Below are 27,424 nucleotides of genomic sequence, written 5' to 3'. Positions count from 1 at the left end.
TGGTAACAATCTCTGCTCCTTTGTACTTCTCCCATGGTGCCATAATCAGATCCCTCACATCCCCAACTGTGGAGGTCCTGTTCCTATTTGCCTTACATTGTTGGTACCACTGTGAAAAACCTTCTCCTTTCCCCCTCATTCCCTTCTACTCTCCTTATCATCTGCTGTAATGTAATTCCTGGATGACACACTAACCTGGTTCCTTTTCTTCTAAATGTTTTCCCTATGTGCCTAACAAAGGAGCCCCCTCATGACCAGAATGTAAACTCTCCCACCTCATTAAATCCCCATTACTCCTAGTTTCCCTTATCTTCCCTGACAGCTGCAGTACCTACTTCCTCCACCTTTTTCTCACTCTCGTGACCCTGTTCCACTTTCCACTTCTTATCCTTTACTCTTCATTTCCGTGGTTTCACTGGTGTTTCTCATGGTTTGCATACATTACCTAAAAACATATTTTCCCCTTAGAGTAACTTCTCTATTTTCATGGAACGGTATTTATTTAATGAATTTGGATTATATAACAGATTATTTATGTATAAATGTGTGCATATTTTCTTATTGCAGAGCTTTAATTCACGGGCTGCATTGAATGGCCACATACGAATACATGGTGGAGGTGTATGTGGACGTTCTCCAACTCCTGATAAAAGGCCAGCCACTGCCACCCCTCCCACGCTTGGAGATATACTTGAGGAATTTCCATGCAAGATTTGTGGGAAGTAAGTGAATGTTAACTACGTCTCTCTAAAAGATCTACACAAGGTAAATTTCCTTCAAATCTTTTGCCTGGTGTGCACCTGATTGCACCCTCACCAATCTAATGCGAGTTCCACTGGTTTTCCTCATGGTTTGGATGTGGCATGAAAGAGGCTCTTTGCCACCACTGGGGTTGTACAATTATGACAGCATACAACTTATCCTTGTGGGTCCTCTAGCCAGGTCAGTTGGTTCTGCCTGAGCAGTGGTGAGTTCTCCAAAACTGAACATTTAACATGTAAGAATGGCAGTCGTTATATCCATTGTTTCACAGTACCTCAGTGGAAGCTTTTTGCGGGTGATGTTATTCTGTATAGAGTAATAAATAAGTTACAAGATTGTGACAAACAGCAAAATGACCTCGATAATGTTCACAGATGTACAGTAGGCAATGGTATGATGATTAAATGTCAGGTTGTGAGTTTCACAAATAAGAAAAGTCCTCTGTCTTAATTACCGTATTGATGGAAAGAAAGTTCCCTTCGGGGATCATTATAAGTACCTAGGTGTTAATATAAGGAAGGATCTTCACTGATGTAATCACATAAATGAGATTGCAAATAAAGGGTAAATATCTCTGCTCATGGTTAGGAGGGTATTTAGGGGTTGTAGTAAGGATGTAAGCCTCCGTGGCTCCGACGGCAGCGCGTCGGCCTCTCACCACTGGATACCATGGTTCAAATCCCAGTCACTCCATGTGAGATTTGTGCTGGACAAAGCGGAGGCGGGACAGGTTTTTCTCTGGGTACTCCGGTTTTCCCTGTCATCTTTCATTCCAGCAACACTCTCCCTTCTCATTTTGTAGCATCTATCACTCATTAATATATCACTTTGGGAGTGGCGACCCCATCGTAATGATAGCCTATATATGATTCATTCATTACATCCCTTACCCGGTCACTGACTGGAAAACAGGTTGTAGGTTTTCATTTTCAGTAAGGATGTAAAGTAGAGGGCATATAAGTCTCTGGTAAGACCCCAACTAGAGTATGGTTCAAATGTATGGGACTCTCACCAGGATTACTTGATTCAAGAACTGAAAAAAATCCAGAGAAAAACAGCTAGATTTGTTCCAAGTGATTTCCGACAAAAGAGTAGCATTAAAAAAATGTTGCAAAGTTTGGGCTGGGAAGACTTGGGAGAAAGGAGACGAACTGCTTGACTAAGTGGTACATTCTGAGCTGTCAGTGGAGAGATGGCTTGGTAGGACATCAGTAGTCTAATAAGTTTGAGTGGTGTCTTTAAAAGTAGGAAAGGTCACAACATGAAGATAAAGTCGGAATTCAAGAGGACAAATTGGGGCAAATTTATAGGAAGGGGAGTTAGGAATTGGAATAATTTACCAAGTGAGATGTTCAATAAATTTCCAATTTCTTTGCAATCATTTAAGAAAAGGCTAGGAAAAGAACAGATAGGGAATCTGCCATCTAGACGACTGCTCTAAATGCAGATCAGTAGTGATTGAAATTGATTGTTTTAATTGAAATGATGGAATGCCTTTTGTACCACTGTTGCTCTGAACTGTTTTTCGTGATTAGTCGAGAAGTATGTAAGTTCATGCTATACTCAATCTGTGTTTTTATCTTGAATATTGGTGGTGTGAGCCTGGGTGTTGGTTTTTATATATGATGATACAAGATCAAAACCTCTGTTCAGTATATAATTCCATTTCTGTGAAAGAACCTTTTTGGAACCTATAGTGGTAAAATTCAGTGTTTTCTCTGAATACCATTCAGTGGAGAAATGTTTCCTAATATTCTTTATTCTAACATTGATTAATGTTATATTCCCTTTAAGCTGAATGGAAATCAAATTTCACTAACCATTTATAATCTCTTTTTGTTTTGCACCTTTTTGCGTAATCAGTGATACAGAGACTATTAATGAATTGTAGTTACATGAATTAACTTCTGTGACTATTACTTAAAGGAAACTGTACATTTTCAACCCTTTTGTTAAGCATGCTAAATCTCTTATCTTTGTATCATCTAGCTATTAATTATTTTTCCTTATTATAATGAGACTTCACTTAAACCAACAGATAAAGTCTTGTTTGATTGATTATTCTTTTATTGAAGGTTTTAATGATTGATAAAAGAATTCAGTTTTATGGATGTTCAGTTCACTGGCAGGTGATATATCTAAACAGTCTAGTCTCTTTTAATTATTAGAATATTTGACTAGGAAATTCGTTGGTTTACTTGCTGTCTAGTTTATTACTGCTGTACCATATTTATGCACATAAATTTCCCCCTTTATTAGCCATTTTTCACCTCGGGAAACAGGGGCTCGGTTTGTTAAATATGCAAATTTAATTTTGATGTATAATACCGATGAAATTCGACTACTTTTTCAGTATGGTCCTTGGGCAATCGCTGGCATACGAATTTTGTCCTTCGAAGGTTGTTGCTCTTCATGAATATATGCATAGACCCTCTCTGCTTACTTTAAACTGAGAGATTGCTGTCTTCCTCTGTACCTCCAGAATCTTTAACTGTAGCATTTCATGCAAAGATGAATAGCTGTTGCTTCATATTCCAGTATATATTTTAACAATTCTCTTTCAGTTTTGAAAAATAATAAAGCTATGGCTACCAAGTAGAGTGGTTGCATATGTTACTGTGCTATGGCTATGGAGCCAAGCTCTTCATTTGTGAGACAAGTGGGTTCGAACCTCACCATCAGCTGTTCTGGCAATGGTTTTCCATTTTCACTTCCAGGTAAATGCCGGGACAGTTCCTATTCATAGGCTACAGGTGATTCTTTCAACCTCCTTACCCAGTTTCATTCTCCATCATTCATTTCATCTTCTTTAGCTCCTCAATTTAGGTTGGCGTTATGAAGGGCATTTGGCCCTAAAAGCATGTTATATAGTTTCATCTCACTTTATCCCCAACCCCGTATCAGCAAACGAGACTAAGGGCTGGACATACATATACTGCTGGCCAAAAGTTTCCAGACAAGCATTGAACTGTTTAAGAATGGACTGAGATTAAAAGAAAACAACGTACCTATGTAAGGAATTGACAAACGTATATTCTAAAACTACTATTTTACAATAAAGCTAGGTTTTTACATTACGTCTGAACAATAAATAGACAATATGTACACATTTACTCCTTCAGATGAACCAGAACACATCAAACTCCCTTCTCATCAAAGAAACTCCGCTCTGCTGCAAGTACACTTTTAACTATTCTCGGCATTCTCAGAACAAGTTTTTCTAACATTGATGCAGGTATACTTTGCCAGGCATTCTAAAATATCTCCCACAGCTTTTCTGATGAAGGAGGACACTCATCTCAGACTTGCCGATCCAAATTCTCCCACAGCAGCTAAATTGGATTTAAGTCTAGGGATTGGGGGGTGGGGCATTCCATTAAAAATAATTCCCCAGGGTTTTGTTTGTTTTAAAGATAATTCATGCAATTGCGAGATGTGTATCTGAGGTCATTGTCTTGTTGGAGGACAAACCCACGTTGCTGTCCAGACGAAAGAGCATAACGAGACAGGATGGAATGGTAGCAGTTTTTGTCCAGTGTTCCTTGAATTCGGTGCAGTCTACCAACTCCACTGAATATGAAACAACCACAAACCATCTCAGAACCCCTCCGTATTTCACTGAAGGTGTTACACAGTAGGATGCATTTTTTCCAATGCTGAACGTCGAACATAAACTCGTCGCCGTTGCCCCTAAACCTTCGAAACTTGGCTACAGTAATATATTCCGTCTTTAAACAATCAATCAAACATATTTATGCAGGTACATATGTTTTGTCCAGAAACGGTTGGCTGGCAGTGTACATACATACATGCTGCGGCTAGACAGGCATTGTTAAATGTAAGTTTTTAAGCAGAAATTAATGTAAAATTTTATTCCGTTCACTCCGGCTAGATTATGTTAAATAACACAGTTATCTATGCATTAAATGATGCAGGTTTCAGAACATGCCAGCTGCTCAATTTATTTTTAACGTAGTTACCTTTATGTAGGGTCTCAGTGTAGACTGTTGTGCCTTTTAGAAGAAATGAAGTGAGTTTTGAAATGTCATGAGAAAATTAAGCATTGTTTGTTATTGGCAGCGGCGAAGCGTGAACTAAGTAAGGGGGGAGACAGATTAAAAAAAAAAAAAAAAAAACCTATTTTAATCACATTAGTGTATATATGTAAGACAAATCCTATAACAACCTATAATCCTACATGCACTCATTTTATTTTTAAATGTAGACTAAATGGGCAGTGGGAGTTGTCATATATTGCTATGTAGATTTAATAAGAGAAATAAGAAATAAATAGATTTTCGTACAAGTCACCTTAAACAATATTCTTGTAAATGAGTTCAATCCGCCTGTCCTTCATTTCAGCAAATATATCTATTACCCCTCATCTTGAAGTCTCTGGTTGGTCACTGAATTCCTTAAATAGGTTTTAATTCGTTTCAAGGCATTAATAGCGCGTTCACTAGAAACTGACGTTAACAGAATATACGGCATCTAGTTAAGCAATTTTGTTGTTTCCGTATGCACACACTGGAGTTCATTATTCAGAATGTAAGCCAGTAGTTGTGGGGGTTATAATACCTTAACTAATAATGGCGGGCAAGGAAGTGCATGTACTTGAAAGGTTTTCATGCTGTCATTCATTTATTAGGTGTAAGTTTGCTATATTTCGTATTTGAATATGATTATTTTATTTTTAGACTGTCTTATAATAAAATAAATTAAAATTAACTACATTAAAAGCATGTCTGAGATGATAGCCAATAAGAGCACCTTTATACCTGGAATCCAAATACTAGCCAATGAGAGCAAGAAGAGACGCTGGCAAGTCTGTCTACTGGGCGGAGAAATCTCGCTATAGGAAAGTCATAGTTCCACAGTCAGCACCTACAGGTAGCGTTAGTGTTGCTCTATCTGAAATCAAAGGGATCATACACAGAATGGACAGCGTCTACTTTCGCCTACATGCTTCGTGTAACTGACGCGAGCCCTAACATTGACGAAGTGAGACGAAAATAAGTAAAGCGGAAATTATAATAATGTCATGAATGTGAAAATAACTAATGTCCTAAAAATAACTGAATTAACTAGACAGTATTTCGTTCACAAAATGTTAAGGGTACACGCTGTCTACCCTGTCTCCCCTGACGCTTCGCCCCTGGTTATTGGTTGTCTGATGACATCATGAACAGAAAAGGCAGGGAAATTGGTGAATATGTTCAGGTTCTCGAACACTACATTACCTAATATATGTGTAACTGCTAAAAGTTGCATCCTGTACTGGAAGATCCATTTGTCAATGATGTGATCTCGAGGATTATTTCATACTATGCGATAACTTCTGTAATGCATAGCCACGTCGGGCCCCGCTGTGTAGGGGGCAACGCGTCCGTCTGTCACCCCGCGGCCCTGGGTTTGATTCCCGGCTGGGTCAGGGGTTTATAATTGAAAATGATTAATATCCCTGGTCTAGGGACTGGGTGTTTGTGTCGTCTTTAACGTTCCTTTCCTCACATTCAACACTTTACACTTTGGCCATTTACAAAATACACGCAGGTTCCTCACATATGGTGCAACTAGGGGCAAAAGATCTTTCGAGGTTGACACCCCGAACAAATAGCATTAAAAAAAAAAATACCTAGCCACGGCATATTGCACCCCATGATGTGCATATTTTTTTGCATAATTCGACAGATGAATGTTACATTTATGCCTATCTAAGCTTTAGCCTTAATGTTTTCATAACAAAGCATTTTACAAAACCGGGGAAGGTGGCTGTGCTGTTTAGGGTGCGCAGCTGTGAGCTTGCATCCGGCAGATAGTGGGTTCAGACCCGCAATGTTGGCAGCCCTGAAGATTGTTTTAATGGTTTCCCTTTTTCACACCAGGGAAATACTGGGGCTGTACCTGAATTAAGGCCATTGCTGCTTCCTTACCACTCCTAGGCCTTTCCTATCCCATTGTTGCCATAAGACCTATCTGTGTTGGTGCTATGTAAAGCAAATTGTAAAAAAAAAAAAAAAAAAAAAAAAAAAATCCACTGAACACACAAAACTTTTACATAATCATGGCAGGAATGTTTTATTTTTCCCTAAATTTCCATTTCAAAATTAAAGGTGGGTTAATTATGCCAGTGGCAAAAATACGTGTGTAAATATGGTAATTATCTAGTATTATGCAGAAAGTGTTTCTCTGAACAGTAATGCTGAACCTGACTATTAGACCTACTTAATAGATTTACATAGGAATATTATTAGACTTTTGTTTACTGAAGGAAACTGACCTCATTTGATTTGTTGACTGTTGTAGAGTTTTCAACAAAGTGAAAAGTCGCAGTGCACACATGAAATCACACCGCCCACCAGATGCCGAGCCCAAAAAGCCCAAGCTGGATCCACACAAGATGGAAGCAGCAGAGCAGACACTAGGACGGGCTGTAGGTGTGACTACAACGATCAGCACCACCACTCGTCATGCCTGAAGTGGTCAATGGCATGTTTAAAAAAATTATGCTCAATGAAATAATCTTTATACTTTTTCATCTTCTTCTGCTCTTTAGATGTTGATAATTTTAAACAAAACAACTTCTTTTCCCTACCATATGAATAAGACAAAATTTCACCCTCTTGCCTCTTGCAAGTTGAATGAATCTCATGTTTATCAGCATTTTCTCGCTTCTGACTTATTGGACCCTTTGTTTCTATGTTGATGAAGTGTTAGTTGCCAGTTCTGACAGAAAGTCGAGACATTACTGCGTAAAGTGGTGCGATTTATTTTTTTCTTTCCATTGAAGCCTATAGACAAAATGCCACTCTGGTGCAAGGCGCCTCACAGCCTTGAATGACAGTATTATCTAAAAAAAGTAGCTTAGTGTTTGGTTTCAATTATTCTGATGTTTTGCTGTCTGTTTAAAGAAGATGGTTTATTAGCGTTTAGACTATCATTGCAGATGTATACAGACAGACATTTTTCTTTGTTATACCAAAGTGCAGTGTAAAGTAAAGTGCCTTGTGACTGGGGAAAGTTACCCGAATCCAAATGAGTTGGGTCAAGGACATTGTCACAACATGTTTTCCACGCCTGGCAGCAGGGAATGCGATGTAAGGAAGCAATAGACATTATAGATTTAAATGTGGGTGTATGTGTGTGTGCATGTAAGCATCATTTGTCTTGAAAGAGAATATGGATGAGTGTATGTATATATTTGTATGTATGTGTATAAGTATGGTCATGACTGTATGCTTTTGCAGTATGTTCCATCAGTAACTCTTTACTCAGTGCTAATCACTTTGAAGGCATATAGTTATGCTAGTCCTTTTTTCTTAATTTGTGGTTGCAGTCAACTTGCTATTTACATGAAGCCCAGAAACTTTAATGAAGGATAGAAAATAATATTTTATGAAGTCCATATCCATCCCATAGTACAGTACATGGGCCATAGGATGCTGAGGATATACATATTCATGAACTCTCATTAGCAGTACATAAAGGAATTAATGTTCCTACAATATTGTGTGTCTCTCTCTATATTTTAGTATTAATTTGTTTTTATCAACAGGCTATTTGTATACTAAATTAAAAATTAGATGCTCTATATACTTCAAAATACTTCCAATTATTGGATTTTTACATTATCATTAATTTGCATTTGCTAGCATTTGTAGAGTTCCATGCTCTTTCAGTTCTTTTGTTGATTTCATATGATGAGTGTAGATTATTCCACACTTCTATCAAATCAAGTAATTCTGTTCCACAAATGACCACAAAAGCATTCTCGCAGTGTGTTGACAAAGAGTTTGAGGCACTTAAAAATCCTTTCAAGGCAATTTGAAGCACTGTCTAGAAGCAGCTTAAGAAGAGTGCTCCTGCTTAGGATGGCAATTTCAGAACAGGTTATATCAACATTTCCAGATGCCAGGTATATATTGACATTTTAATCTAGTAAAATGCAGTAAATAACAGCAGTTATTCTTTCTTTTAAATCTCCAGGAAAGGACTATCAAAAATCTTCTGAAATATGATTTTTATCCCATCTGTAATATGTAATTTTCATTTTTAGTGAGATTGAGGAGAAAAATCAGTCATTTGAAAAAAACATCCTATTAGGCTACAAGGTCTGAATATTAAAAAATACAAGAGAGTACAAAAATTGACTCCATTAGGTAGATGATATATGGTAATCACTTAGTGTTCGGCAGAATATTGAACTCCCTACAATTATTCATACATTTAAAAAAATATTTCTGTTACAATCTCATAAGCTGAAAACTCATATATATCTAGTGAAAGGGCTCAATAATAACTAATAATATAACAACTACCCATAAAAAATATAAATAAGTATAAATCTTTAATATTTTTCTCTAAGTGGTAAAATCATAGGTTTCATTTTCATCTGCTAATCTTTAGTTATTTGGGAAATACTAGGTTGCTGCTTACTTTATTATGTTGCAATCCACATTATACAGTAACCTTTATGAACCAGCAAACTGTCCATATTGATGTTTGTATGGAACATTCAGTGATAAATAGGAAACCTCTATCTCATTTTCTGTACATTTCAAAATTTATTGAATGATGAATTGTTTGAACTTTACACAAACATTTCTGTATTTACCTGTCTATGTGTTTTTAATAGTTTGACACGTATGCCCAAATATTTTATATCTATTTACACCCCTCCCATATCTCTTTCTTTGTGAATACCTACTGCAGGTGCATGTGGTAGTTTGAATGGCTAGGCTATTTCAATCGTAAGTGAGGAAACATCAACATATTTTTAAACAGAATCTTTCTATATTCCCATTGAATTTTTAAAAATATATTCTGATAGAAATGCATCAAGTAGTACAGTTATGTTATATTTATTACAGTGCGGGGAACTACTTTTCTCACAAATCTTATTTCTTTCTTTGTGTTAACCAATGGACAGTTTTAGCAGAAATATTTCACAGTAGATAATTCCTTGATCATTTTCTTCATATTTCATGCCACTTAATTTCTTTTGCCTCTAAATAGGAAGTTGACTGTGCCTTCCACTAGTTACTGACAGCTATTCAAGACATTTGCATAATTTGGTGCAGTGGTCTAAAATATCTTCTGATGAAATATTCATAGCACTTTTGTTTTCTCTGTTAGAAAATGACAATGCAGGATTTTTCTTCTGTCTTTTTTAGTGTGGTCTTTGCTATGGTTTAAATTTCTAATTTTATGTGTGGAAATTCAAGTTCCTCTCTTGCGTTTCTGTTATCAGGTACTATAGTTTTTCTTCTCTTGAGAAAAATGGAGTAATTGCCTTATTTCAAATTTGAGAAACAAACATTATACTAAGATTTATTGTGGGACTGATGGATCCTTAAAAAAAAGAAAGTTTTGGCCACTGGACTTCAAAAACTTATTGAAAACAGCATGACGATTAATTGAAATTCTATTGGACAGTTGCTGTAGTATGTTGAATCAACCCTTTTGATAACTGGTATCTTTCTTATTGTACTAATGTATGACAAACCTCATCCCCTTTCATATCATTCAGCAGAGTACAAGAGAAGTTACTTACTCATTAATGTTAATGAAGATACTCCTCTCATAAAATGATCACAGATTCATACAGATAGTGAAATGTAATATATGTTCCTATTCTTAACGGAAGCAGAAATATGGGATGTGAGTGCATATTTGTATGTATGTAGGCCTATGTATGTATGTATGGATGTATGTATGCAAGTGTGTGATAGTACGTGTAGAGAAAAGCTCACCAAAATACCTTCCAGTTGTCTTAATTGCTCAGTTATTTTAGAGTAACTAAGATGTCTTTACTGTCCTATTTTGTTATGTTGAATACAAATTGCAAAGAAAGGTGGAGTTGACTAATGGAACACACTAAGGATGCATACTCGAAATATATTGCAGGCTTAGCTTGGTTAAGGCTATGAGGAGAGATATGTTTCCTGATTTTAAATACAGTAATATGTTTCCTTGGCTAAAAGAAAAAATGAACCTTCCTTTCAGGTTTTGCTGCTCTGTGTTGTGATAAATAAGATTTTATTGTGTCTTTTTTGAACTATGTAAAGGTCATCTGACAGAAGGAACATTGTTTCTTACCCCACTGTATTGACAATCCAGACGACTGCATGTGAGAATGGGAGAGTGAATGTACCTGCATGAATGAGATATATATCTATTTAAAGAAGATCAGGAATCTATATATTTTATGTTTGTTGTTGAGGCTATATAATATGGGTTACCTAAGTTCCGTAACTATTGTCAACTATAGCATTTTAATGATAAGAATAGAAAAACAATGGAAGAGTAGGAGACTAAACTGTTGAAGATGGATATTGTTAGCTAGGTTCCTCTGTCAGTTGACTTGCTCTGGTGTTTGTTGTTATGTATCAGGTGCTAAGGTCACATCATTGTTAAACAAAAACAAAAAAATAATTATTGTTGTGTGAATTCTTGTGTACATCTGACGTTACAATGAACTTTTTCAGTGTGATTTCAAAAACAGAAAACAATCAAGTAATATTGCTGTGGTCTTTCAAAAAAATTACCTGATAATGTCAAAATAGTGTTTTAATTATACAAGTAGATTTTTAACAATCAATAGTATTAATCTATTGTTCATGTGCCTGGATTTGTATTCTTGTGCCAACAATGAATGGAGTGTGGACAGAGACACACGTTGCAAATGATCTCATAATCATGATGCGCCATGACACTCGAGTAACTCTTTCCGACCGAGTTTTTTAGTCAACAGTACATTACTCTAGTACTTAAGTTTTCTGCCAAAAATACATAAATATAAAAATGGACAAAAACAATTCCCAGTGTGCTGTGAAGACATATAGGGAGTAAGCATGCAATAAGCTAGCTCATGATATTGATGTACGTATTAATTCCATGGTGGCAGCATTTCTTCCCTAGAGCTGCCGTGTACTTCCCCTCCCAGTGAGTGTGCGCTCTTGGCATTAAGCTCTCGTTCTGTGGTATATGCTGGTGCCAGTGCATTGCTTTCATGCTAGGGTTGCCAATAACACTTACTGAAATCTCTTCTTCTTGTACTGTTTCTTTAGAATAGTCCATAATGAGTTGGATGATGTGTACTGTAGCCTCAATTTTCTGTTTCTCCTACTAAAACCAGTGTTTTCTTAATGCTGTATTAATCCTGAATTAGATAGAGGGAAATCTGTTGTTATTTCATTCCAGCTGTGGCTGGATATTATCCATTTTTATTGGCAATCCTACATGAAGCACACATCTCCAAGACTCAATAATTCTTGTTCTATGCCATAATGATATGATGTATTATAGCTCAATAATGTTCATTCTCAGTTTACTTCAATTTCTGTTACTCATATTGCATATTTGACTTTCTAGCTGAAAAAATTTATATTTCTGTATGTAGGAAAATGGCCAAATACCAGAGTGTTCAACAGTACTAGTCTAAGCTGTTGCTGTTAGGTTTGTATTTTGTGATCCAAACTGCATGGAAGAACAGACATGTTAATGAATCATCAAACACTCACTATTTAGTAGAACCATTATGAACACTGTATGAATACTTGGTTTTGTACAAGTATTAAAATATATATATATTATATATAATGTGTATTTCAGAATAAATTGTGATTTCTAAATTCCAATTTTCAAGCATCAAATTATGCTTCCTTCGTTGAGAAAGGATGTGTATATTTTTATGCACAGTAATATTATTTTCAATATGGTACATGCCTTCAATTAACTTTGGAAATGATATATATTCATTGTTACCAGCCAAATTATTTAATAATATGTTACATAAATGCAGTCCATTAAATGCTGTATTGAACACTAATCACATGCTGTGTGGTTTGAGATTTCTTCCATGTGACAAACGCCACTGGTCAATTCAAGTTCTACAGCTCTAATGAGGAGGGCAGGCCACACAACTGATGGAGTCTCTGCTGCAGGCATGGAGTCTTGCTCTGATGATATGTGTGAGGCGTTAATGGGCAGGGATGATTTTCTCACTTTCTATAGAATGAAAAATCTTATTTCAATCTTAGACAACTTCTACAAAACTCAAACATAATAGTACACTCAATAAATTTTCCTTTCATTCACATGACATAAGTCTTATATGTAATTATGAGGCTGTTGGATGCTGGTTAGCTTCCACCTCTCAATCTCCATGGATTCATTCAGCCACACACTATTGCCAAGAGTTAAAACAAACACACACAGCACAAAGAAATAAGTGAAGACAGGACATGCTGCAGTACAAGACAAGAAAAATCAGATGTATAGTTATCATAATCTGTAATCAAACAAATGTGGTGATTTCTCATTAAATGTATTTTTATCTTTGAAATATTTTATTAATCCCTGTAGTTGATTGTGCAGAATGACTTAGCCTACTCCCATGTGAGCAGTGTTTTGACTGGAACAAATTGTTGTATTTTGAGCAACATATATTCTGTGTTTTTTCCCTTTTTCTTTCTTCCACGTGTGTTTTCTGGAATTTGTTTTTAATTATATATTTTTTTCCTTTGTGAGAGAGATGTGTAGATAATAATTATGATGTATACTGTATCTTGTACAGTGATGGACTGAGACTTTGCTCCCTTTTGAAATTGAGTTTTGCTATTCTACCTTTTATCAAGTGGTCAGTTGAGAAAATACAGTTGAAAAAGAAAGCAAATGTTGGGTGTGATTTATTCTTGAATTCCTGCTAACACGTGACTATTCTGCAAGATTGTATAAAGTGCCATTATGGTATACATATCAGAGCCACATGCTAGCAGGCAATGACAATACTGAACATGGAAGGCTGAGACCATTCCCTATTAATTTTGTACCACTTTCTAGTTTTTTATGTAAGATAGCACTGAATGAATTCAAATAATATGGATTTCTCTCATGCTGTGTCTTTGAAACCACAGTAATACAGCTCCAAAGTATGTGTTTATTGCTCATCAGTTCACTCTGCCATATTAGTAAAACCTCATTTTCATTAGAATGTTGAAGTGTTTAATTTGACTCTTCCAGTTTTTATTGCACCATCTGCTATTCCAGATCCAAGACCTTTCCTATAAAAATGAAGTGTTATTGGAAATGTTATACTCTGTGATTCACAATACACAAGTTATTTTACTTCCATACTTGATTCTTATGTCAAAATTACAAAGTAAGCCAAGATTTCTTACTGTAATATGTTTTGAAGATATTGAACTTGCCTTTAGAAGTAGTATGGATAAAATAGGCATGACAGTATATGGCTTAAGAGATAAATTGTATTGAATTTCAGTTTCCACTACAATATTTGGTCATTATCCTGGTTTGTAGTTCCCATATGTAACAATCCTGACAACTGTGTTTCAAAGTTAGATTGCTGTTCATTGTTACAGTCCTTGGTCTTTGAAAGTATATATGTTTTTATATGGAACAGTGTTTTAATCTCTAATGATAGTAAATTTTATTGATGTAGAAACTTTGTAAGTTTAGGGCCTCTATCCCCATGTTCCATTATATCATTTCCACTAATCCTTGAATGTTCCTCTTTTACAAAACCGTAGTTGTGGTTGTACAAGACACAACAACTTACCTAATTTTCAGATCATGGGTTATTTATACAGGGCCTGTGTTACAGATTCAACAAGAACTACATTCTACATGATTTGTGGTAAAGACTGGAGTATGTTGATCAGATTAATTTTAATACAACACAATATGTGTAATGTAAACATATGTGCAGTGGTTATGCGATAATTTTTAAAATTATTTAACTTTGCATCTTTATGGTGCATAAGTAATAAAGCTAACACGATATACATATAAGAACATGGAGGCTGGTAGGAAATAAATACACAACTACTGATAATGTTTAAATTATATGACAGATTTATTTCCTGTTAATTCTTACACACTACACAGACACATAAATACACCAGTTTGCACTCTCTCTCCTCTCGCTAACTCAATCGCAATGATTGTTCAAGCTAGTCCTTACAAACTCACACAATCATGCTAGCTACAAGTACACATTACATACTTTTCCACTACTCTCACTTATACTCCAAGGCAGTTCCATAATATTCTCTGTACACTATCACATCCACTTAGTTCACAACACAGTCTCACAATTCTGTACATCGTACTGTCCGTACAGTCTTCGTTCATTGTCCCTTCCCACGCTGCATCACTTCACAGCAACTAGACAGGAGAGACTCAACTTCTTGATGAGAGACAGAACTGAATGTTAGACTCAGTTTTAGGGAAAGGACACTCACTGCACTGCACTGCTAATCTGGCCCTTAACTCTGACAAAACTCACTGTAGCTTGTCTTGCCCACCTAAAATAGGAGGCCAGCATCTCGACATAATTCCTGAAAGAAGTCTTTAGAGTCGTCTTGATTCAGAACGATCTAGGTTCACTTTCCTGGTCTCTCTTGCACCATCGGGAGGTCGTCAGTGAAATGACAGAGTGGTGGACGAAAGGGGTTGGCCTTGCATGCCTGTCTTGTGCCTGATTGGTTGGCTTCATGGCAATGATATCTGGGTAGCAATGATGGTGGTTCCTAGGTCTTGCAACGAAATGGCAGACACCATGACAATACTCCCTCGTACTTCACAATACGGCACCAGATGATCCAGATGAACAACCATTATCTTCCCTAGGGGAGATCACTGGATCCTGTAGAAAGGTCATTGATCCTGGTGATGGTGGTTGAACCCTTGGTGATTTCCCTTTTGTCCTGACAGGATGGTACAGCTAAACTCGGCCACCTTTGTGGAAGCCTGCAGAGTTTACCAGCTTGTTGTAGTTGGTTCTCCTCTTGAGACTGGCTACCCTCAGAAGCTGTTGAGCATAGTCGTGGATATCGTTTAGTGGTTCACCAACTCCGACATGTAGTCCGTCACTGGCTGTTCCTGATCTGGTGCCGATCCGAACATTAGGTTGGATGACAGGCGTGTCTCCCTCCTGAAGACAATGTTGGGAGGTGTCATACACAGTCTCGTGGGTGGATGCTCGACTGACCATCAGAAAGAATGGGACCTTCTCATTCCAGTCCCTCTCGTGTACCATAGTTACATTCTGTAGTGAGGGAGGACCTCAGCTATCATACTATAATATAGCGCTACCATAACAGTCGGGGTGGTAGCGTGTTTAGACAAAAGTACAAGTAACGATAAATAATCAGAAGTACGCAGAGGAATATGCAAAGATATATGGCGATACAGTAGAGAGCTCAGCGTACTAGAATAATAATAATAATAATAATAATAATAATAATAATAATAATAATAATAAATGATGATGAGGAGTAGTATAAATCAAGAAAATCGCGCAGTAAGGAAGAAGCTAGGCCAATAGAAGATCACCAAAATAACAATGCGAAATAGAATATATATTTAACAACCATATAAATAATTGCAAGTATAAGAGAAATCCAAAAGGTGTGCCACATTTACAAATAATCATCCAATGGTACATTAAAGGAAAGCTTGTTGAATAAATAGGAAGTGTACAATATACATCGAAACTGAACCCTGAAAGAGAAATAGTATGAAAGGGAGGGGGAAGGGAAGTAGGATGAGGATTTGGACGGGGAAAGGATTTTCTTCACCGGGTATTCCTGAAGTTTAGTAATAGCATAGATCTAGGATGACATCTGAAAATAATTTACAATCGTCCGAAGTGCAGTCCATGAATATAAGCAGTCTAAGTTATGGGTTTTTAAAGGGAAGCATAACCACTCGACAGAAGAAAGTATTACGGCAGGCAATAGCCCGAATGAAAGTTTAGAGTCCAAATGCAGATAAATATTATAAGTCTTGCTCACCGAGTCGCTGTAGATAGAGTCCAGATGAAATTGACATGATTACAATAAGCACAGTATTAGAGTGTGGTCCACCACTCCGCCACGAAGCCCGACTCAACGGTGGAAAGGTAGAGAGAGCAATATATAGTAGAAAGGAAGATTCCAGAAAAAGAACGCAGGCTACAAGCCAGCGAGTTCTAGAAACATAATGTCACGTGGTTACACAGCGCACAGGCACAGTGAAGTGCAGCGAAGATGATGTAATCAGTCAAGTAGACGACAGGTGAGTGAGGTGCATGGTGCGGCGAGAAGGAAGTAGAAGCGAGCAGCAGTAAACAAGGTAGGAATATGTAGAGTAGATTCGGCGATCGTAATATATTCCCCATGTGCCGGTGAAAGCGAAGCGTCCAGATGATGTAGTAGCGTGCAGGTGAAGTAGCGAGGATAGCGGAGCATCCAGGTGATGTAGCAGCATGCAGGTGATGCAGCAAGGATAGGGGAGCATCCAGGTGATGTGCCGACGATAGCGTGGCGATCTTCTCGAGTGGCGCCAACTCGGAAGAGCGAAGTTCGTACGCTAGAAGTAGAAAGCAGACAGCAAAACACAGTGGACCCAAATGAAGAAAAGGGGCAAAGGAAAGAGCTGGGAATGACAAGGGAGATGAGAGTAAAAAATGAGGATAGAGATGACGATGAAGATGAAGATGGCGAGGATGATGGACATGAGGATGGCGAGGATGATTGACCGGTCCGAGAACAAAATGAGGGAATAAAAGTAAGAAAAGGGGTTCAGAAGTTAAAGCGAAAAGAGATATAAATACACATGTTACAAAAGTAGTACAATATAAAAGATAGAGAAAAATATGTATGTGGCACAAAAGAAAGTAATATAAAATATAATTGAAAATACATGAGTAGACAAAAGAATTCCATGAGGGCAAAGTGAGAGGATAAAAAAGTTTATTTAGCCTCTCATGGGGAGTTCGGGACGAAACGGAGTGATGGACCCCAGCATCTGATGAGCAAGAATAAGAACACTAAAAAAGGGTCAAAAATCGAAGGACCCAAAAGAAAAAGCAATTAAAACATTAAATAACCGAACAGCGCTAGGATGAAAGAAGCCCCAACAGAGAGGGGTAATAGAAAGAAAACTATCAGTCCGGGAAGAAAACCTTTTCCCAAAAAAAAAAAAAAAGGGAAAGGGGAGGGGGAGGGGGCGATTGACATAACGAAAGTTTAGCAGGCGGAAAGAAAGCCGTATAGTCAAGAGAGGGTGCTTTTGGTGGTGCAGAATGTTCAAAAGATAAGTCAGAAGATGACGTAAACTCCGTAGAAGAACAAGAGGAACTAGCAGAAAGTAAATTATAAGTAAGAAAAGGGTTTGGAGCGGAAAAATTAAGGGGAGTGGAAGAAGAAATGGAAGAAGTGTCGGATTGATAAGGAGAAAAATTGTCGGAAAAGTAAGCCATAATAAGAAAACAAGCAAAAGGCCAAAGAGTGTAGAAAAGAAGAGACCGGAATCGAACCTGAGTTAGTCTGCTACCATACTATGTAGTGAGGGAGGACCTCAGCTATCATACTATAATATAGCGCTACCATAACAGACGGGGTGGTAGCGTGTTTAGATAAAAGTACAAGTAACGATAAATAATTAGAAGTACGCAGAGGAATATGCAAAGATATATGGCGATACAGTAGAGAGCTCAGCGTACTAGAATAATAATAATAATAATAATAAATGATGATGAGGAGTAGTATAAATCAAGGAAAATTGCGCAGTAAGGAAGAAGCTAGGCCAATAGAAGATCACCAAAATAACAATGCGAAATAGAATATATATTTAACAACCATAATTTAACAAGATAAATAATTGCAAGTAGAAGAGAAATCCAAAAGGTGTGCCACATTTACAAATAATCATCCAATGGTACATTAAAGGAAAGCTTGTTGAATAAATAGGAAGTGTACAATATACATCGAAACTGAACCCTGAAAGAGAAAAAGCATGAAAGGGAGGGGGAAGGGAAGTAGGATGAGGATTTGGACGGGGAAAGGATTTTCTTCACCGGGTATTCCTGAAGTTTAGTAATAGCATAGATCTAGGATGACATCTGAAAATAATTTACAATCGTCCGAAGCGCAGTCCGTGAATATAAGCAGTCTAAGTTATGGGTTTTTAAAGGGAAGCATAACCACTCGACAGAAGAAAGTATTACAGCAGGCAATAGCCCGAATGAAAGTTAAGAGTCCAAATGCAGATAAATATTATAAGTCTTGCTCACCGAGTCGCTGTAGATAGAGTCCAGATGAAATTGACATGATTACAATAAGCACAGTATTAGAGTGTGGTCCACCACTCCGCCACGAAGCCCGACTCAACGGTGGAAAGGCGGAGAGAGCAATATATAGTAGAAAGGAAGATTCCAGAAAAAGAACGCAGGCTACAAGCCAGTGAGTTCTAGAAACATAATGTCACGTGGTTACACAGCGCACAGGCACAGTGAAGTGCAGCGAAGATGACGTAATCAGTCAAGTAGACGACAGGTGAGTGAGGTGCATGGTGCGGCGAGAAGGAAGTAGAAGCAAGCAGCAGTAAACAAGGTATTAATATGTAGAGTAGATAATTCCCGAGATGCTCCTCAAGACTTTATGAAACACTTCATCATGCTGTCCAACTGAGAGTTGAGAGGTATCGTATGGTTCTTCCAAACTCCTAAATGTTATAGAACTAAGTTCCTACCCTGGTAGCTGTGCTGTTTCCTCAGTGAACTGAAGAAGCAGAAGAAGACCTTCACCAAGACATCAGCTACTGTCGATGCCTAAATTATGGAGGCCAGCCCCTCAAGATAATTCCTGAGAGAAGTCTCTAGAGCCCTCTCACTTCGGGATGATCTGGGTGCACTTTTCTGGTCTTTCTCGCACCACCGGGAGGTCGTTAGTGAAATGACAGAGTGGTAGAAGAAAGGGGTTGGGGATGACATAGACTTCTGGCCACTTGGTGCGGTAGTCTATGGCTAGGAGTAGGTAGGGAGTTTTAGCATCGGATTCAGGAAATGGCCCAGTAATGTCGAAGTGATCTCTCGAAATGTGTCCCAACATTGTACTGCACCATCTGGCCCCTATTCCTAGTATGTGGACCTAAGCTCACAGAGCAGGTGTCACACATTTGCTCCATCCTCGTAAGGTGCATACAGTAGTAGCACTATTGGACACAATTTGAAGTCTTTTTGACTCCCTGGTGGGCAGCACCCAGCAGCAGTGCTGCCCACATGCAACTTGGTTACCACTTCTTTCCTCATACTCCTGGGTATTATCAGCTAGGCAATCTGCTTCTTGCCATCTGTGGTCTCCCAAACGTGGGTTAGCACCCTGTCGCTGACCTTCAGAGATGTCCATTGGGTCCAATATGCCTTGCAAGTTAGGCTGTATTTGGTGATGACCTTCCACTCTGGTCACTGTTCTGATTCAATGTCCTGCAGAACCTGCCTAACATTATTGTCCTTCAGCTGCTCACACTTGGAGCAGCTTGATCCCAAGCTTCAGGCCTCATGGCCTGGATGTCCACAGCGCATGCTTGCATCTCCACCTTGTGTACAGTTCTAGGGCATGGTCTTCTGGACTGAGCATCAGTGTTGCAGCGTCCCCTTCCTTAACGGTGCTTGGCAGTGAAGTCATACTCGAGGAGGCAGTATATCCAGTGGCCTGTCCGCCCCTCCAGTTTGCAGAAGCTCAAAAGCCATGATAGGACAGAGTGATAGGTGTACAGATGTAATGGTTGCCCAAATGGGTTCTTGCAGAAGTGTTCCAAAGTCTTCACAATATCCAGTACTTTCCCATTAGTCACATAGTAGTTCTGCTCTGCTTTGGACAGTGTTTTATTGTAGTGTGCGATCACCTGCTCCTAGTCATCCTGCACCAACGACAGCACCTCAACACTCCCCATATTGCTTACGTTGGTGTCCACGATCAACTTCTCCCCAGGCTTGGGATATCCCAGGCTGTGTGCCGTGAATGTAGACTCCATCAGCATATGGAAGGCAGCCTCTGCCCCTGAAAACCATTGGAAAGGCCTTATCTCCTTGGTGAGCTGCACAAGTGGATTCAAGATGTCGATACAGCTGGCTATAAACCGTGGTAATAGGGAAAAAGGCCAAGAAGCTCCTGAATTCCTGCTTGTACTTAGGCACTGGCCAGTCCCTGATCGTTTTTCACTTCTCAGGATTGGTGGCTACTCCTTCCATTGACATGATGTAGCCCAGATAGTGCAGCTTCTTCTGGAATAACTGACATTTTTTCAGGATTCAGCTTTAGGCAAGCCCCTCAAAGTCTCTGGAACACTGTCTAGAGGTTTTTGATGTTTTTCCTGAAAGTGCGCCCCACTACGATGATGTCATTCAGATAAATAAGGCAGGCATCTTGATTTAGCCCTCTCAGTATGGACTCCATCAACTGCTCGAAGGTCATTGGCATGTTAAAGAGACTGAAGGGCATTATGTTAGACTGGTACAGCCCTTGGCCAGTAGACAATGCTATCTTCTCCTTGTCATCGAGATGAAGCGCTGCTTGCCAGTGCTTGCCAGGACTTGAGGTCCAAGGTCAAAAACCACCAGGCTCCAGACAGCATGTGCAGGGTGTTTTTATCTAGGATAATGGAAAGCAGTCCTTGGTGATGTCGTTCAACTTGCAGTAATCAGCACAGAAACAGAGCCCATCACTCTTCTTCTTCACCAAGACCACTGGTAATGACCACAGGCTCTTCATCCTAGGTAAATCTCCGCTGCTTCATGTCATCCAGCATCTAGTCAATTCCTGCCTTCTTTGCTGTAGGTACCCTGCAGGTTGGTTGCCAGATTGGGGTGGCTTTACTGATGTTTATGCACTGATACATCCTGTCCTTCCTTCCATAGTTGCCTCCTGTAGCAGTGAAGATATTCTGGATCTCGTGGATTAGTTCCCTAAGCTACCTGAGCTGCCCCAAATTCAGGTGTTTCCAGGCATTGGAGATAATCTTCGGGAGCTTGTCCAAACCTTCGTCTGTTTCTGGGGCCTGTCCATCTTCTTCATCTACTAGTAAAACACACATGACTTGACTCGCACATCCCAAGTTCGGTCCTGCTGGGTACCTTCTGATCCCTCAGCTTTGAATTCAGTATTTGTAGATGCATGCAGCTTCATGCCAAGGCAAGCATCCTGGCCAGATAAAGTTCCTGTTGAGTGGTCGTCAATCCGGGTTCCAAGAGTATGCTATCTTTTTGTGGGGTTCCCTCCAGACATGCTGTCACCTCGCTGTTTGCAGGTATCATTTCTTCACTGGGAAGTGTTAGTCTAACTAGTCAGGCCTGTGTTCCAGGACTTCAGAGTATTGTCTCTTGTCTACTGATCCACAGCAATTCTCTCATTTCAGCAGTCACCTCGTATGCCCATAGCATGCCTTGGCCCAAGATGACCTTGTCTGTGATGGCAGAGATGAAAGCCCAGGTTCATAGGTGGGTTTTCTCACCATCAGGTCAAGTAGCACCTCCGTCAGAACAGGAATGGTGTCTCTCAAAGCTGTTCAAAGCACATAAGTGTGGTTAGGACCCCCTCCGGCTGTCGCTCAGTGATGTCCGGCCTAGTTATGGTTAATGCCACCCTTGTGACAATCCTGATATGGCACGGGCTGTCCCTTAGCCATCTGTCATTGATCGAGCTGTCTTTGCTCTGCTCGGTTACCATGTTTAATGTGAAGCAAGGTTATGGTAATAATGGCGCTGATGAGTCCCTCTCCTTGTCGGCCGTTACTTGTTTCTCTGACCAGGGGATGCCCTCATGATAGTTTTTCTATCAGGTGGCCACGCTTACCGTAGTTTGAGTAGGTATTTTAGTGGGGGCCTCAGCATTTCGGCGGTGGCGTGTCCTTCTCCTGTTACTGATGAAGCCTACAGTGCGTCCTTGCTCTAGATGGCTGGTACCGTCAGTGACAATTCTCAGATTTCATCCTCAGGGCCCTCTGAGGTTATATTACCTACTAAATATCGGCCTTTGACAGATCTCAGCATCATGGAGCCCATCCAGAGACTTGTGGGCTATCTGCTCGACCTCTGCAGCGAATTCTTGCAGTGTCGCATTGGCATGCTGGGTCCTTCTCCTTAACTGGATATGGTGGATGGCTGCCAGCTGGTGGTCACCATAGCTCCCACAAGCACTCCCGCAATCTCCTCGTAGATGGTACCTTGTTGGAGGCTGTGTAGTTTCTCTACTGCTCGTCCATATATCCCAACAATAATTAGGTGTACAGCTCTCTCTTCCACTGTCCATCCCGTGTGTATGCAGATGGTCTTGAACTAGGTTCAGAATGTTCTCCAGGAAGTGGTCTCATTGGGTGAATGTGGGAATTTCACCTTCACAACTCTAGAGCCATCTTCGCTACTTGTGGGATTTGTTTGAGTTTCCATGACCATCATTCTTGTGCACAGGGCATTCACTTCCTCCCTCAAGTCTCGCACTCAAGATTCCATAACCTGTGATATTTCCTTAAACTTCTTCTCACCCAATTTCTTAGCATCATGCATGATGTCATTCTTCAGCTTTGTTTTGATAAGAGCATCAGTCTATCTTTCAGTTCACTTAATTTCAGTTTTAGTTGGTCCAGGTTACTTACTTTTTACAAACTTTAGTTTATTCTCCACTAATCAATGCATAGTTTAACTTTCAAATAGTGCTAGTTTTGACTGTACATAGCAGTCATCCTCAGCTATTCATAAAAAAAAGTTGGAATTAGGACATAGTGGCATTATAAACAAAAGGGGGTCAAACCTCCTGAGTTAAGACTACAAATACAAACACATAAAATACACTAATGTACACATTTAAAAGTCCAAACATTAGAAATTTGTTGATGGTCAAGTGGATTTGGGATAAAAGCTCGTAGATCACAAGATTAATAAAACATGAAAATGGTTTCAGTGTAGCTTCATTCAAAATTGCATTTGAGTCGAATAAGGGTGATGTAAAATGCCAATGTCTGTTGGTATACCCACCATGTATTATAAAAAAATATACATTACAAGGGAATATCACAGGTTGACACAAATAAACTGGTTATTTGCTATGTACATGTCATCATCATCATCATCATCATCATTTCCCTTTATCCAGCTGTAGCCGGGTAGGAGCAAATATGGTTCCTTTCCACTTTCTTTGGTCTTTCCACCACTCCTCTTCCAACACTGTGTCCCAGTCCAGGTTTCTTTCTATAATGCTGCGTTGGATGGTATCCTTCCATCTCAATCGTGGTCGTCTACGGCCTCTCCTTCCTTGAATTTGCTTTTCCATCACCTTTTTTGGCATTCTTTCGTCGCTCATTCGCTTTATGTGCCCAAACCATCTTAGTCGGCTCTTCTCTATTCTATCATTCATTTTTTCCACTCCAATTTCTTCCCGGATTTTCTCATTCCTTATTTTGTCTCTTCTACTCTTCTGTATCATACTCCTCAAGAATTTCATTTCGGCTGCCTGTATTTGACTCTCATCCTTCTTTGTCATTGTCCAAGTTTTTGCTCCGTAAGTTGTTATGGGTACGTAATACATCTTGTACATAGTATTCTTTGCTTCCATTGGCACATCTTTGTCCCATAACATATTTCTTACACTATGATAGAAACAACTTCCAGCTTGAATCCTTTTACTAATCTCAGCATCCAGTCGTTGCTATGTACATGTCAACGGCTGAATAATGGAAGGAACAATCTTCTTTGGTTACAATAAGTGAAGGATATCCCGATGTCTAACCATCTGTAAGGGCATTTAAAAGTCCAATATATCTAAATATCTAAAAGAGGAAGAAAGAAAATTATTTGACCAAATTGAAACAAAATCACGGGAATGTGACTGATAAAATAGAGAAAGCTTACTCTTTGAGGAAATTTATTGCTTAGATTGGTCCAGATTAGTTTTGAGTACATTCTTAAGTTTATATTTGAACTTACTAACATGCTGTTCCTGGTTGGATGGAAGCTCTCTTAATTTCATCTTCACTGGATTTAAGTTTGACTATGAACTTGTTGGAAAAACATAGAAGTTTTTATCATCCATTGTGCTGCTCACTAAGAATTTCTACACGCTATAACAATGCGCTACCAGTCATTCTTGCTTCTGACACCAATTGTAACATGGTGGCAAGTAGGAAATACATACACAACTACTGGAAATGTTTAAATTATATGACAGATCTATTTGCTGTTAATTCTTACACACTACACAGACACACCAGTGTGTGCTCTCTCTACTCTCGCCAACTCAGTCACATTGGTTGTTCACTCTACTGCTTACAAACTAACACATTAATGCTAGCTACACAGTACACATGACACACTGTTCCACTACTGTCACTTATACTCTAAGGCAGTTCCAAATTATACTCGCTATACACTATCACAGCCACTTAGTTCACAACTTGTGCACAACACAGTCTCACAGTTCCGTACATTGTACACTGTCCATACACTCGCAATAGTCTTCATTCACTGTCCCATGTCAATTCGTCGTCAAACTCTCCAACCTGTACAAGAGCCACAATGTTCACCTCACAGCAGCTGGACATGAGAGACTCAACTCCTCGACGACAGACAGAGCAGATTGATATAGATTCAGTTGCATGAATAGAACACTCACTGCACTGCACTGTACTGCTTAACAGACACTTTATTCTGACTGAGAATTCACTTGAGCTTGTCTAGCCTGCCTTAAATAGGAGGATGGCCATTCAAGATACTTCCCAAAAAGAACAAGTCTCTAGAGCCTTCTCGATTCAGAATGATTTGGGTTCACCTTCCAGGTCTTTCTCGCACCATCGGGAGGCCTTCAGTGGAATGATAGAGTGGTGAAAGAGAGGGATTCTCCTTGCATACCTGGCTTGCTTCTGACATTGGCTGTGTGGCTATCACATTTTCATTGTACTGTCAGTGATTACCAAAGCGGGGCCTACCCATCTTATTCCTTCCTCATGGTTTTACAACAAAATTGTGGCACTTTTCAGAGAATTTGTGGGTCTTGAATAGTAATATTTTTAAAATAGTAAATCTACAGTATCAAATCACCACACACGATAAAATAATCTCTGTGTCTTTCAAAGTAATTTTAGTGTAATACAATGCATGGAGACAATACTACGGGGATCCAAAAAGAAGGACTTATTTATTATGTGGTGTAACAGTAGGCCAACTTCCAAAACTGCTACCAGAAAACTGCATACTTGTAAACATATGGGCATGTTGCTGCAGATGGTACGGCACAAGTTTCCTTATCTTCGAAGCTGAGACAATACAAGAAGAATTCACTTTCACCCACAACCTACCCTCTATTTCCCAATTACCACATCCCAAGGTTGCTAACCTAATGCTAAACTGAGTTTTAATTAATTAATTTTGTGTGGCTGTTGCTAGCCTGGTGCAGACCTTGTAAGGCAGACCCTCCGGCGAGTGTGGGAGTTATCTGCCGTCTATAGGAAACTGCATGTTACTGAAAGATAGTGTTTGCAGTGGTGTGTGAGTTGCAGGGCTGTAGGCGACAGTAAAATACCCAGTCTCCGAGCCAGGGAAATTAACAATTTAAGATTAAAATAGTCAACCCGGCTGGGAATCGTACCCTGGGCCTTCTGAACTGAAGGCGACTACGCTGACTATTCAGCCAAGGAGCCAGACAAAGTGAGTTGTAAAAGATAGGTGCACTGGAGATCCATCAACAGTGCTAAAAGTAGAATTGGAAAGTGTGAATGTAGGTGCAGAAGTCTTTTCAAAGTTCAGAATTACCGGGCGAGTTGGCCGTGCGCATAGAGGCGCGCGGCTGTGAGCTTGCATCCGGGAGATAGTAGGTTCGAATCCCACTATCGGCAGCCCTGAAAATGGTTTTCCGTGGTTTCCCATTTTCACACCAGGCAAATGCTGGGGCTGTACCTTAATTAAGGCCACGGCCGCTTCCTTCCAACTCCTAGGCCTTTCCTATCCCATCGTCGCCATAAGACCTATCTGTATCGGTGCGACGTAAAGCCCCTAGCAAAAAAAAAAAAAAAAAAGTTCAGAATTGAAGGCAGTTGTGACAGTTTTCAATTATGTTGAGTGGCTGTGTTTTTTTCTACAGTATGAGTGGTCATAAAATGAAATATAGAAGGCTGTCAGAGAAAAACTAAAAATTACCGAGCTCGATAGCTGCAGTCGCTTAAGTGCGGACAGTATCCAGTAATCGGGAGATAGTGGGTTCGAGCCCCACTGTCAGCAGCCCTGAAGATGGTTTTCCGTGGTTTCCCATTATCACACCAGGCAAATGCCGGGGCTGTACCTTAATTAAGGCCACGGCCGCTTCCTTCCACTTCCTAAACCTTTCCTATCCCATCGTCACCATAAGACATATCTGTGTCTGTGCGACGTTAAGCAAATAGCAAAAAAAAAAAAAAACCAAAACTAAGAATTATGGAAAGACTTGAGAAAGATAGGTGCGGAGAAGGTTGGAGAATAGTGCATGCGTGCATGTGTGCAAAAAGACTGAGAGACATGAAGAAAGAAACAGAAATCCTGATCTAATGTTGTGCTAGGTTTATCATCCTGAAAATAAGTGAGAATATTGGACTAAAAAATCTAGATGATGCCATGATACAGTGGCTTAAAAAGAAATGCGTAGAAGGTTTCAGTGTGTTCCAAATTCGTACATTCCTTATCACCCGATGGTTCATTCCGGGCTATGTGTTAAGTGTCATAACTTCATAATGTGTGTTAACTGGATACGCCCCACTCCCACACTGTGTAACATTATTATCATCCTCTGGTTTTTTCAACACACTTTCTTTCTATTCTATTCTGGATGTCTTTCATTGCACTTTTATTTTATTATTT

General features: G+C 39.2%; 1 protein-coding gene across 1 annotated transcript in view; it reads left to right on the top strand.

Moving 5' to 3' along the window:
* The window catches only part of LOC136863454 (serine-rich adhesin for platelets), a 253,575-nt gene extending 246,217 nt beyond the window's left edge, over window positions 1-7,358 (top strand). Inside the window, exons 12-13 of the mRNA XM_067139861.2 lie at window positions 568-722; window positions 7,069-7,358. Coding sequence (XP_066995962.2) covers window positions 568-722; window positions 7,069-7,240 — 327 coding nt within the window. The 3' untranslated portion in view covers window positions 7,241-7,358. The remainder of the gene's footprint in view (window positions 1-567; window positions 723-7,068) is intronic.
* The last annotated feature ends 20,066 nt before the right edge of the window (window positions 7,359-27,424 follow it).

This window comes from Anabrus simplex, chromosome 2 (assembly GCF_040414725.1).
Source record: "Anabrus simplex isolate iqAnaSimp1 chromosome 2, ASM4041472v1, whole genome shotgun sequence".
Lineage (NCBI taxonomy): Eukaryota > Metazoa > Arthropoda > Insecta > Orthoptera > Tettigoniidae > Anabrus > Anabrus simplex.
This window is presented reverse-complemented; position numbering and strand designations above follow the sequence as displayed.